This window comes from Clavelina lepadiformis, chromosome 6, assembly GCF_947623445.1.
Source record: "Clavelina lepadiformis chromosome 6, kaClaLepa1.1, whole genome shotgun sequence".
Taxonomy (NCBI): Eukaryota; Metazoa; Chordata; class Ascidiacea; order Aplousobranchia; family Clavelinidae; genus Clavelina; species Clavelina lepadiformis.
This window is the reverse complement of record NC_135245.1, coordinates 19910369-19924139: the sequence shown is the minus strand read 5'-3', so window position 1 is coordinate 19924139 and position 13771 is coordinate 19910369. Positions and strand designations below refer to the sequence as shown.

The window sequence follows — 13771 nt, the reverse complement described above, 5'->3', positions numbered from 1 at the left end:
TCTTTCTTTGAATCATACGTCATCGAACATGGCGTTCTGCGCTGCCTCACACATGTTTTTGTTCCGGGCTGTTACGTCATCTAACGATGACGCACAGTTCGAAGATAAATTGACTTCAAAGTTGTTCAAAGTTGCTTGAAAGTGTCGCAACCGGTCAAATAGTGATAGCCTCTGCTATTTTGTGTAGTAATTTGAATTAAGATGTTTTGTCTTTTGTACCTCGTAATTGTTGTCTACAGTGCTTTGGAACTAGAAATACAGTGTTAAACAGTGACGTTTAATCTAAGACGCAGCACTGTTTTACGCAGACAGAAAGTATGACGTAATCAAGGTAATTGTTTGACAGATCAGGAGATGCAGTAGAGTCATCTCAAAATTTGCGGATAAAAATTTATCGCGCCCTCATATTTCAGACAACGTTGGTGCAACGTCCATAATTGGAATATTCATACATCCTACATTTCGATTAAATTACATCTTAGCTTATACTTCCGTGGATAATGACGTAGTTTGTCAAACTAGGTTTATCAATTACCTTGTAACTATAACGACATCTCATACAGCGCATGTGAACAAACACTACGCAGATTTTTAACGATTTGGTGAAAGTGCGGAAACAATGGTGGTCTAGCCAGAAGCCTGACTTGTGATTAAAAAATATGGTGTGCTTATTACTTCACGACTTCCTCAAATACTTCGAGTATTGTGAATGTAATTTAAAGCTGAAGGTGTCAATTGTACAAGTTGTACATCAGCAGTCGTGAAATGTTTCCAAACAGGAGTGATATTCATCCCATTTCACGAGTGATACATGAACAGATGTGAATTTATAACCAGGCGAACGTTCTAGAAGTCTCTGACGTCACAGTTTAAATTGCCGGAGTCTTGTGTACAAAAGCATCCAGTGGCTGAGCAATTGCACCCGACGTCAAAAAGTCGTCTGCGAGTTGGCAAGATTGGATAAAAGTTTACTCGCTGAAAAACTTTGATGAAAGTTACAGTAATATTCATGAGAAAAAGCGAATGTGTTCGAAAACCCTTAACAAGTCTTAAAACGTAGAAAAATGAGATGGGCGAAAGCTGACGTTGTTTTGTGACGCAATTGCTTTTTGATTCCGTCATAAAAGTTTTGGAACGGTTCGGGGGGATGAGAAATAGTCCGGTTTCGGTAAAGTCTTGTCTTGCATCAGTTACTGTCAGTGAGTGACATTTTTCTGCATTTGTTGAAAGGAACGCGTTTTAACAGACTTTGACTGGCAACTGCGGGAGTTATTTCTATTTTACCAGACGTTTTGGTTAAGAATGACCTTGTTGTTGTTTTCTTGGTTCAAGTAGTTAGGTTTTACTGCTTTTTTTTTCAAAACTTACAACGTTGAATCACATTTACGGTTTTGAGCTTGTATTTTAATTTGTTTATGGAACTTCGTTAGTATCAACTGACGTCATACAACTACTATGTAGTGGAACGCATGGCAAATTTAAGAAAAGTTTTTGATGTTGTTGTGATTGAAACGCGCGGAGAGTTATGATGCAATTTATCGAACATTAACTTTCAGGCTTAGTCTGGTGTGAGGCTGTGAGTATACCTCCAAGTCTTGATTTATGCCTGGTAAGTACATCGAATCGCAACATCGCGGCTATAAACACCACCGTTACCAAGCCTCCATAAACCAAGCTAAATGGCAATGGTTTGTAAATGCTTCGAAGTCCCACTAGTCCTAGCCAGGAACTGATTACGGTACGAATTGAGCGTTATAAACTTCAATGATAGTCACTCGCTCTAAATCAAATACAAACTGGTCGACGATATCAATGACCACTACTTCGCCCAAACATTATAAGTTATGGGATGAGTTATGGTTTTACGGAGATTGGCGCTGTGAAAAGTTCAAGCAAAAGCACCGAACAATGCAACAGAGAATGGTTCTGCCCAAGACAATCAATTATAAGCTATATCGACAAGTTGGCAAACAAAAGCTACTGTATGGCTTCCTATTACACACCTATTTCGAAGCACCGAGGCAGTAGTTACGGTCAGCGATAGATCGTAATTTATACGATATTTTCAAGATTCATTTCCACGAGATCGGAAACTTGTCGTCGATATTTTTTCAAGCTGAGTTAATATTTAAGACAAATACTGTTTATTTAATACCAGTGGATTACCGGAGTAGTGCGGAAGTAAATTCTATCGTAAGTGCATGCGGATCCATGTAAGTCAATATTAAAAACGTATTTATCGATGTTACGGTCATTTTAACAAAGTGTTTGCATTAAATCTAAACGTTTTATCGTAATTGAGTAGAATCAAAGAATTCCTAATTATTGACACAAGGAAAAGCGCAGTTTTATGCACAATATACTTCGTATGCAGTTCCAGGTATTACATGCACATGAGTGCGTGGTATGTTGCCGTAAAAACCAGGGGTCGGTTATCGAGCCTCGTTAGTCGTGGCTTCGTTTCTAGCTGCCTGTGATGACGTATTGAACGCTCGCTTTTGAAAACTCTTGCCTAGAGATAAAAACAACTCAGAGCATACTTTCAATTTGAGTATAAGCTACTCAGAGTTATAACATATGGGTAAATGGTTTGATAAGTGAAAAGCCAACGATTATGTAACTCCGTTTACGTGTCCGACTCCTTGAAGGACGTTTTCACCCCAGCTTCACAGGCGGCTAGAAACCTGAACCGAAGACGCGTTATGCGGGAAAGTATTTGAAATCTAACAATATTTCATACTCAGGGTACTCAAGACTGTGTGTGTTCTGCCGCAATTAAACGCGAAACCACTCAAAAACACGCACAACACCAAAACTACGTAACTAATTTACAATAACAACAGAAAAGAAAGAATGAAAATTGTCAGCAGACTTGTCAATGCGCGCCAGATAGTCATCAGCCGCTATTTAGCGCCAGCCTTTATCTATTTTTGTCTAATATCAAACGGAAACAATAGAAACAACACGAAATTACTCAGTCTAGTTAAAGCTTTCTGAACCTAAACTTTTTTAAACTGAAAATAGTGACGTCAGTAGTAGCGTCACGGCAGCGATTGTTGCGTCATAAATACGTTTCAGATAATCTGTCTCAGAACAAGTGGATATGCCTTTATAGTTTCTACGCTTTATTGGTCTCAGGTATGTTCACATTTTTTGCTGGATATGTACGTCACTGGCGGCACATAGGATAGAGACATAGAGGATTAGTCAACTCCACATTCCTGTGCAGCGCCCTGTGTAATAGATGGCTTGTTAGGAGGAAGGAAAATTTGATAGAAATCGGTGATAACGTTTAGTTTATTTCAACAAGTGAGTGAGAAAGACGATTTGAATGTTTTTGTTTCGCAGTTGAAATAAACGCAACTTTGTCCGTGTTGCAAAACGTCTACGGCCTACGCTGTGGTAGGAAATTTGTTTAAACAACCCGTTTGGGCATTCTGTACAAATAATGTCGCACTATAGGCGGTAGTCGCTTTACAAATTAAAGATATTCATGAACGAATGAGTGGTGAGCCGAAACATAAACTGACGAGCGTGAACCAATAAAAAAGAGAAAAGATTACAAAGGTTCCAGAAGTTTCTTTGGATAACTATTATTGCTTCAGTGCGACTGCAGCGGGTAAAGAGAAAAAAGCAACATTTCCGTCGCTCTCCATTGTTCTCTTTATGACAACATAAAGTCATATGACTTCGCGAAGGGTCGAGATTTTCGGAATCGGAGACAAACAACTTTGTGAGGCAGGGTACAATTTGCTTAGTAATAAACAATTAATCAGTAAGAATAGGCGCCTACTACAGGAGGTTTTAAATTTCTTTTTGATGCTTTTGACTATCCAGTGCAAAGTTGTGAAAGGGGCAGTTGTTATAACAAGAAAGTCCTGCGAGTCCTGCGGTCGTTAAGGAACTTGTGTATCTGTCAAAAATTCTTGATGTAACTGCAATTAACTAATTTGGGAAGTTATTACTTTTGAGTTGTTGAATGATTCGATTGGATGTCTTAAAACGGCGATTTAAGCGATAAATGTTTAGTTCAAGTTTTCTTAAAACCAACGATATTGTCTTGAAAGACTAGAACACAATGTATCGGCCCAAGCTTCCAAACAATGATAACGCGCCGTTTTTCGTGTTGCAATTATTTGGTGTGAGAGTAGAAAGTGGGAGATTTGATGCAGGCAAGCAATTAAGTTACGGATCAGCTCAAAAAAGCAATTAACAGAAGGTTTATCTTATCAGGTCGAACAGTATAATAGACTTCATTCAAATGTCAATGCTTTGTCATGATGACGAGAAACGATCTGAAACGTCAAACTCAGTGATTCCGACAAAACTTATAACGCAAGATAATGATTTGTGAGGACGTATGTTGTTCGCTTGTGTAAAGCAGACGACTGTAGGCGCCTTATCAGTAGATTTTGTAACGAAATTCCATCGCTATTTGCGAACAAATACTGACTAACAGCGATTGCACGTATGAAATTGCGTCATTAGAAGAACGGTGGACGCTTGCGCGGATGCAACCTTCCCGAATGCGCCAAATTTTATGTATCTTGGTAGGAGGGAAGGTGTAAGGAAATTTGAAGCATGTAAAAAATTAAGTTGCCGTCTAGTTCTAAAAAGAAATGATTTGACGATTTAACTTACCAGGTTATATAACTTTACTTACAGTATGTGTTAGTTGTTTGTCATTCGTTGTTATAACAAGGAATCATGCTAAAGGTTAGACAGGGCTGCTGCTGTTGAACTGACTGATTCCAACAAGACAAGTCTTGCAAGGTAGTTAATTGTCATGACGTCCGTAAGTTTGTTTGTCAGTGTGACGTAAACAGCTAAAGATCACACAGATTTTATGAACAAACTCCGTCTATGTTTGCGAACCAAAAGCGCGATTACAAACGTGATATTGCGCCATTTAAGGAACTGTTCAATTATTTTAGGGATCATCGACACGAACCGTCTACTCGCGTCAATGTAATGGCACTCTTTTGTTCGTTTCATCTTGCTCCAAAGTTTATGGATATTACTTTCCAATTAATAACCGGTAAGAAATATACAGGTTAGGTGTAGAAGTCTATTTATAAGACATTAAACTAAGAAAGGCGTTTGTAGGGTAAGAAAGGTTTGAATGAACATAAGCATCGTGACGTACTTTCGATAAAAAAAAAACTCTCCTTACAAATGAGTGTTGCTCGAGATGGAGTAGAGCTTGGCAATAACCAACAGTTTGTAAAGCAAAACGTACCCTGACAATAACAAAGAAAAATAAGATATATCAGATGGCACTCTTGAGGTTAACTTTGGACTGTGTTTGTGTTGTTTTCACGCAAGTATGCGTGATCATTCCTATAAAATTGCAACACGTAAGGAACTGTTCTACTACACATTATCGACTCGATCTGTTGCGGATATTGCCAGACGCTACCTTTCAAATACGCTTTGTACATTTCATGCTTATCTTAAATAGAATTTATATTGGTCTACTCTATTAGTTTTCGGATGGTAGAAGATCTACAGACCAAGTGCGGAAAATTCCTTGTATTGTTCTTCGCGATTACACAGTACTTGATGCTGCTTGTTATTAACAAGGTATTTGAACGACTTGTTTTAACTATGAGTTATGACGATACAGCAAAGCAGTGCAAGGTCTAAAAGCATATCAGAGTTAAAACCCAAGTGATTTGACCTATTCTAAGTGTAGTTGTCAAGCTGAGTCCACAAAAGCAATGACGTTGAGATTGTGTATGTAGTGACTTCATTGCGGTCCGAGAGGCAACTATCGTTGAATTAATGATAATGTTGACTTTTATGGGTTGTTGGTTCCACTTTTCTATAATACCTGTCTAACTTTTGGTTCAAACTTGCAAGATGTGGTTGTCGTGTAAACACAAACTCCATGGGTTATTTGAGTCAATCTCCAGTGGTACTGTGTAATTGTAATTCCTATTTTCGGATATTTAAACTATAGCTGTCGGTTTTATCACTTTTCTGGAGACGAATGCCTTGTGGAGCTTGAGTGCTGAACGTTTTGGTTCCAAAGTGCTCCCACATCATGGGATGTCGAAAGTAAGAAGTTAACTAAAAGCGGTCCAAAATCAACAACAGTTTACGGATACACAGGAACATTTCAATGACACCGTATCGTTCGTCAAGACGATTTAACAAAGAAAGCGTTTGACCTTTAAGCAGAGAAACTTAATCAAAAAACAACGCCAATAGGATAACACGTGTTTTTTGTGGGCAACTGGTGACATCGGGGTTTTTGTACGGTTGGAAATGCTGCTACGAATCTGTCACAAACTAGCAGTTAGATTCTAGAAAGTTCTTACTTTAACAGGACAAAAGCAGAAATTAGTTGAAAAAGCCAATATTTCCACTTCGATTTTGTAGATATCTCTTCAACAACGCACATAGCTGTCGAACTCATCAGCTGGCCGATGGGTGGAAACTTTATACTCAGGCGTTATTCAAAAGTTTGTCCTCGGCTGACGCTTTGTATCTATGGATGGGATTTACCCCTTACGGGATCAGATGTACCGTATACGTTGAAGTTAAAGCAAAGGAACCTGTGGCCAATTGCTTGCATAGCTACAACTCTGAAAAGTATTATAAAACAAAGTCCACGTAAATCTTATCATACAAAGACCAATAGCTCTTAATATCTGCTGAGATGTATGTTAACCGCATCTCCTTAGGTATCAAAACTGTGGGGGATAATATTACAACGGTATTTAGTGGACCGACCGCGATAAGTGAAACATTGAGTTGAAACATTATCGTTTTCTCAAAATACAATCAGAGTTAATATGATGTAACAAAAGCTTTAAATCGGGAGCTCGAAAAGTGACGTGATCAGTTCAAAGTTCACGGAAAAGCCCCAGTCAAGGCATTAGACGTCATCACACTATTCAAATAAAACCTTTACGTGATTTGTTATAAATCGAATTTGTTTGGACGCTATAACGTGGTAAGGTAGCTAGAGGTTCTAACAATGAAACATTTTTTCCAACATTCATCAACAGTCTAAAATTTAATAGAGATTAATTGTCTTAGTTTTTAATTAAACTTTGTCTTCTGTTGATCAATTACATCCACAGAATAGACCGATAACATGCGGCAAACGTCAACATGCAAAACAAAGTAAGAAAAAATTTAAGTTAATTTTATCTAATTTAATTTACGTCTATGGTAAAGTGCGAAGTTTCAAGGACTTATTTTATAACATCTCGTTTTACAAATTTTGTTAAGATGGCGAAACAGAATGTTAATATTTCTCATCGTTGGCTTCATTGCACCGACAAGCAGTCAAGGTGTTTTAAACGACGACGAACCTGACCAATGTCCTAATACTTTGATGCCAGATGGTCTCAACGGTTACAAAATGATCTCGGTTGATGACGAGGAAACGATGTGTTGTGGTTGTAATCCCGGCTTTCGTTACAAAGGACCCTGCGAGTAAATACAGTTGCTGTTGTTATGATGGTGAAACGTGAAACCACATATAGCGACAGCCGCTGGAATTGTATATAATACACAATTACACTGTGTATGACCCCTTAATTACATGTTTTAATATTATGAAACTTTTGTTAAGTTATGTTTTTGTTTATTTGTAATTGTAACAATCCACGTAGTTAATATTCAATGTTTGTATAATTGTTTAGATCTCTTCTTCCACAAACAACCCAGTGTGTGCCTTGTCCCCCTGGTGAATTCATCAGCCAAAGAGCCCACAAGCTTCAACAATGCCAACGTCATAAAGTATGCTCTGATGACGAAAGAGTGATTTCCCAAGGAAATTGGACACATGATACCGAATGTAGGAAGTGTCCGACCGATTTGGAATTGCGGATCGATCCCAGATTAGAAAGATGTTCCCCAACACAGTAAGATGTTACTAGAAAAAGTCATTTCTGTCTGAAAGTGCCTGCTATTGTTTAGTGCTTTCTTCATGTTTTAGAAATGTGTTATGCTTTCGTGTTGAAATAATCGACTTATGTTTGCTGTACTCGGTCGTTTCGATATGGTCGCTGGTTCTTTAATACTGCTTCATCGGCTCACAACTAAAATTGCACAAAGCTTTCGATGAAGTGTAATGGAACAACAGCTAAAAAGCACACGAACGAGGCAATAAAATCACTGAACAAGTCTTCAGCGAAATCATTGGCCCTGATGTAACAAAAGCACCACGGTTCAAAACTTTGACTGAATCAAACGAACGCACCGCTAGGGCTTCTCGAACTTTAAGGTTTTACGTCATCTACAACGCTACTTCTTTTGGCCAATTGAGAAGTGCCACGAACGACTCTTCTGCACTAGAGCGTAACGCTGAACGTAACAATGCGAATGGCGTCTAATCATGCGTGCACAATGAAACGGGTGCAAACACGGATTAGCGTAAAACATGAACACCAGCAACATATTGTGTTGTGCGACAAACGTTTAAAAAACACTTCCGAATTACGATCGCGACCATTCGTTTTACGCCAAATCCTCACAATTTTCAGTAGTTTGTCTTTCACCTGTAACTTCCAGGTAGTCCAAATGTCGTTAAAATACATTAACAATCAATCAGTTAAAATATCCATCAAGACCGTAATGAGGTGAACGTATTCCAGGAATACGTGTTTAAATTTGTTTGGGCCATTTTTATTTTTTGATTTTAAATAAAAGGTTTTTATGGTGGCCGAAAAAAGATAATCTTTAACCCATATAAAAGCGGAAAATTTCATAAAAACTGATCGAAACTATTTGTCTTATGTAGAGGAACGGAAACCGGTGAAACAACTGTAGAAACAGCAACAACAAACAAAGTAGGAACGTCAATGAAGCCACCGTGGCCCACGACAACGATTCAAACTGTGTTTTCAAACCTGAAAACTGGTAGGATTTTCCAAGGACAAAAAGTTTACCAGTTACACGTTCAACAAACGCTCCTTCTGCTGACCAGTAATTAGTCTAACGAGATTTTTTTTTTCAGATCAAACGCCGGTTTGGAATTACCTTGGTCCATTTTTTGCGGCCTTCTCTGTATTGCTATTATGCATACTCATCTGGCGTGTCATGACAAATGTAAGTTACAAAATTTCATCCACTTGCAAGAACCTTTGATTTCACTTGTAGATTTGAAATGCATGTAATTATACATGGTAGAACACAGAGGATTAGTTTTGAAATCAAAGCTGAACAATCGTATTAGATTATTTAAAGTCTGACTTATTCAAAGCAGGCTGAAGTGCAGGCGAAGTAAGTGAAATCAGCTTTTACAGTAGTTTTGCTTCACTGGTCTCAGTACTCAATATAGCGCCTTCTGTTACTCTTTGCCCAACAATTAGGCCTAATACGTCAAAAATTAAATACTTACCTCAAAACATGGGTGTTTTTACAAAACTTTGACTTGTTATTCATGCAGAAGTCAAGGTCAAATCGTGGTGATGACGTTGAGGGGCAAGCGAAGGAAAATGATGATGAAGGGGGTGATTCGCCAGTAGAAAGTGACCCAATGTACGACAATTTCAAGACATGTTTTCTGTTGTGACTTAAACTCTTTCAATTGTGAAAGCCGGTTAAATCTTTGTCATATTTTTAGGCTCAACAATGAGTGTAAAACAAAACGCAACAACGGTCAAGACTCGGGTTTCTCGACGCCAAGGAGCGAAAATTCCAGAAATGAAATGGTTTTACCTCAGGAGTTTGACAGCGGTCAACAAGCAGATTTGACAAACTCGAGCAATTCTGTGAGATGATTTTGTAATTTTTTGTATATTTAACTGTTTCTCCTATTTCAGTATATTTTTTCCTGCAAGGTTATGTATGTTTTATGTTCTAATTTTGTATGTTTTTGTTCTAATACAGACCATATGTTGCACGTAGGTCAATGCAGAAGCTCTGAGAGAAATGAATGTAACGCAAAAGGCAACGCCAATTATTAATGTGACGTTAGACAGCACTGCACTGTCAAATAGTTTTGCCTCGCAACCAACCAGAAGACTGGAGCAATACAAAAAAGAAAGTAAGTTAATTTAGCATTGCACTGTAAGCGTAAAACTGTTGTCATACTGTTGCTGAAACATATTTTACAACTCTTTTATTTGCTGGCGTTTATATCTGTCCAACCTGCTAAAAGAACCATGATCACGGTCTTTCGCACAAAAGTAAAATTCATTGAAATTATCCTCCAAAACCAACATAAATTCACAACAAAAGCGCACAATCAGCAATAATTGGTTTGCAGAAATCTGTTTTGGCTTTACTATTTCTTTGGTTGGGCTCATATAACCTTCTAGAATAATTGACAGAGTAAGAACCAACCAAATTCTCGATAATGCTTTGTTTCACCAAAAATATTTTTGTCCAGTGATGCGGCTGTGTTACGCTCTGGCCAAAGTGGTGGTCGCTGATAATATCCGGCCATTCTTCCGGGAGCTATTTACTCTTTCCGATGCTGAAGTCGAAATACGAAACTTACGCCAGGGTAAGCAATTTTACCGTCACCATAAGTTCATTTAACAATGTCGTTATTGTATGTAGCCTATTCAGCAAATAAACACAAAAAGGTGAGTTAAGAATTATGGTTTATTTATTCTGTTGTTATATTTAGACCTTCCTCGGGAACAGTTCATCAGTCTCTTCCGTATCCTCGTTCAACAAGGAGAGGCCTACTTCACCCCGCAGCATATCGTCGATGTTTGCTGCAAGAACGGCTGGATGGATTACGTCATTGTTGTTAGAGAGCAATTCCCTGATGTCCAAGTCCCTGTCTGTCTACGCGGTGGATTAGAAAAACCCAAAAGTCCGCTAAAGGCTGTCCAAACTTCGCTCTCTGAGTCCCACTAACGGCAAAAACTTAACGCGAGTTGCGCCACTTAAAAAAAATATTATCGCTTATTTACATCTAATGTTTGTCTGAAATCGTTCACAAAAGAAGTGTTGAAAAGGTTTTAAATAATAAGTCACAATAATGGTCATACTTCGTTTTAAATCATCTATAAAAAGGATTTTAATTTATTAAATAATGTCGCTTAATGTAACTAAAATGCGAATCATAAATGTACACGAAAAACCTAAGAAATTATAATCAAAAATTCTTATTACATGCGCGCAAAATATGCTATATTGTTTACGCTAAATGCGGTTTATAAATGTTCTAATGAACCAAATGCGAAAAACGTTGTTATACGTTAGCAAATAAGCTACATTTTATACGCAAAATGCGGTTTACAAATGTTCTAATGAACTAAATGCGAAAAACGTTGTTATACGTTAGCAAATAAGCTACATTTTATACGCAAAATGCGGTTTACAAATGTTCTAATGAACTAAATGCGAAAAACGTTGTTATACGTTAGCAAATATGCAGCATTTTACACGAAAAATGCGGTTTACAAATGTTCTAATGAAAAAAATGCGAAAAACGTTGTAATACGTTAGCAAATAAGCTATATTTTATACGCAAAATGCGGTTTATAAATGTTCTAATGAACTAAATGCGAAAAACGTTGTTATACGTTAGCAAATAAGCTACATTTTATACGCAAAATGCGGTTTACAAATGTTCTAATGAACTAAATGCGAAAAACGTTGTTATACGTTAGCAAATATGCAACATTTTACACGCAAAATGCGGTTTACAAATGTTCTAATGAAAAAAATGCGAAAAACGTTGTTATACGTTAGCAAATAAGCTATATTTTATACGCTAAATGCGGTTTCCAAATGTTCTAATGAACTAAATGCGAAAAACGTTGTTATACGTTAGCAAATAAGCTATATTTTATACGCAAAATGCGGTTTACAAATGTTCTAATGAACTAAATGCGAAAAACGTTGTTATACGTTAGCAAATAAGCTACATTTTATACGCAAAATGCGGTTTACAAATGTTCTAATGAACTAAATGCGAAAAACGTTGTTATACGATAGCAAATAAGCTATATTTTATACGCAAAATGCGGTTTATAAATGTTCTAATGAACTAAATGCGAAAAACGTTGTTATACGTTAGCAAATAAGCTACATTTTATACGCAAAATGCGGTTTACAAATGTTCTAATGAAAAAAATGCGAAAAACGTTGTTATACGATAGCAAATATGCTATATTTTATACGCAAAATGCGGTTTGTAAATGTTCTAATGAACTAAATGCGAAAAAAATTGTTATACGTTAGCAAATATGCTGCGAAAATAGCAACCCGCCTTGTCTTTAAGAAACGAGTTTGTTGTTCGCAAATATGCAAATCATGTACGAGCGAACAACCGCCATCTCGTATAAGCAACGTTTTAAATTTGCTGTTAAATTTGTACCTAATAGTGCAAATTTTGTACATCATAAATTTTTCTATGATGGTTGTTTAATGTCCAAGATGACAAGGCACCTTGTGCCTGCTGCTGATAATAAAGGATCAAAACTTTTTGTCATTGCTTTTTGTTTCACATAATCATAATAGTTGGTAATTTCGGTTTTAGGATTTGGAATAACTTCATAATAATAATAACAATTATGTTTCATGTTGTTGAGATTAGACACAAATTTTTATTCTGTTTCAAATGCTTTATAATAGCTTTAACTTTCAAATATAAGACTCGAAATGCATTGTACGAATCGGCAATTTAAACGTTTATTTGTTTGTTTTTGCAATCTTTTTGTTGATTTGCATGTTTCCTAGAAACGTTTTGTCTAAACCTCTGTAAACTTTAACTAGCAATTATCACATACAAGATTTTAGATTATTTGGTAATAATAGGAGTGCTAGTTATTTTCTTTAACATAGAATTGTCACCGTTTATGAAAGCTGGAAGCTTCCCTGTTCTTCTTGTACAAAGCTATATATTGAAATTACTATCACGTCGATCACCATCTGTAATAATGAAAGATAAAAGAAATAAATGACAGAATGTATGTATTCGGGCGTCGCATTTCAGTATTTTGGTGCTTTATCACATAGGAATAAATTCGTTCTAGACCCCTCGATCGCTCTGGCAGAAAGTTTCTTTGTTTAAGCAACAGAGGTCATTAATTGCGTAAATGCCAAGAATGTACATCTTGTAAAGTTACGCGACTGCCTATACTTTTATATTTAGAAAACATCAAGAAAAATGTTTTCTCGAGTGTAAAACACGACGTGAATAAACGGCCGGTAGGTGTCGCACATGGTACAAAACAATTAAAAAACCTCGAACAAAGAAAAAATTTCCGCCTAATCTTACCCATGGGGAAGCGATTTGGGAAATACCTTTTGACGTCACTGAGAATGATGCAATCGTTGCATAACCGTTTACGTCAGAAGTGACTTCGTGGCAAAGCATTATTTGCGGTTGGCAGTGATTGTTCCCAGGTACTGACGTCATATCACGCATGACTTGAAACTGTGGTTGTTTTCTTTGCAAAATTGTTTGTTCCTTGGCCCTGGCTTTTTATAGCCAGTGTAGCAGATTTTGAATTTTGTTCGTCATAAATGTTAGGTTCTGGATGAAAGTTTCTCGTTTTCCTCGCCTGGCTTGCTGAGAACATAAGATGACATTTACAAATTATATTCTACAACGTAGAATAACAGAAATTTTGATCTTGGCATCTGAGCAATGCAGCATGAAGAAAATGGAAAATCCCACATTCACAATTGTTAGTTATGACTTATGAGGCTATTTATGAGGAATCACAGTGTAACTCGTGGATCCCTGGTTGGTCTCCGCTGCTCTATGGGTTTGACAATGACGTGTTTTCATAACTCTACGTCATTTGACAATCGCCCGTTTTCTTCGCTTCTCTGACTTTCTACT

At 37.1% G+C, this 13771-nt stretch overlaps 1 protein-coding gene across 2 annotated transcripts; it reads left to right on the top strand.

Moving 5' to 3' along the window:
• Nucleotides 1–3704: 3704 nt before the first annotated feature.
• LOC143462638 (uncharacterized) lies at nucleotides 3705–12948 on the top strand. Of its 2 annotated transcripts, XM_076960868.1 has the most exons (12): nucleotides 3706–4773; nucleotides 4935–5038; nucleotides 6385–7134; nucleotides 7243–7449; nucleotides 7659–7880; nucleotides 8759–8877; nucleotides 8975–9066; nucleotides 9407–9498; nucleotides 9584–9731; nucleotides 9868–10006; nucleotides 10352–10468; nucleotides 10595–12947. In XM_076960868.1, exons 3-12 carry the CDS (start codon nucleotides 7106–7108, stop codon nucleotides 10828–10830), a joined length of 1401 nt encoding a protein of 466 aa, XP_076816983.1. In that variant the 5' UTR covers nucleotides 3706–4773; nucleotides 4935–5038; nucleotides 6385–7105; the 3' UTR covers nucleotides 10831–12947. The 2 variants fall into 2 exon arrangements, with proteins under 2 accessions (XP_076816984.1, XP_076816983.1); XM_076960869.1 differs by having other exon boundaries at nucleotides 3705–7134; nucleotides 9410–9498; nucleotides 10595–12948.
• The last annotated feature ends 823 nt before the right edge of the window (nucleotides 12949–13771 follow it).

Excerpts from the sequence above, each read along its gene's own strand:
- LOC143462638 (XM_076960868.1), top strand. The coding sequence starts at position 7,106 with ATGCGGCAAACGTCAACATGCAAAACAAA. Across the intron at positions 7,450-7,658 it reads CGTTACAAAGGACCCTGCGA|ATCTCTTCTTCCACAAACAA; the intron begins GTAAATACAGTT and ends ATAATTGTTTAG. Across the intron at positions 9,499-9,583 it reads CCAGTAGAAAGTGACCCAAT|GCTCAACAATGAGTGTAAAA; the intron begins GTACGACAATTT and ends TCATATTTTTAG.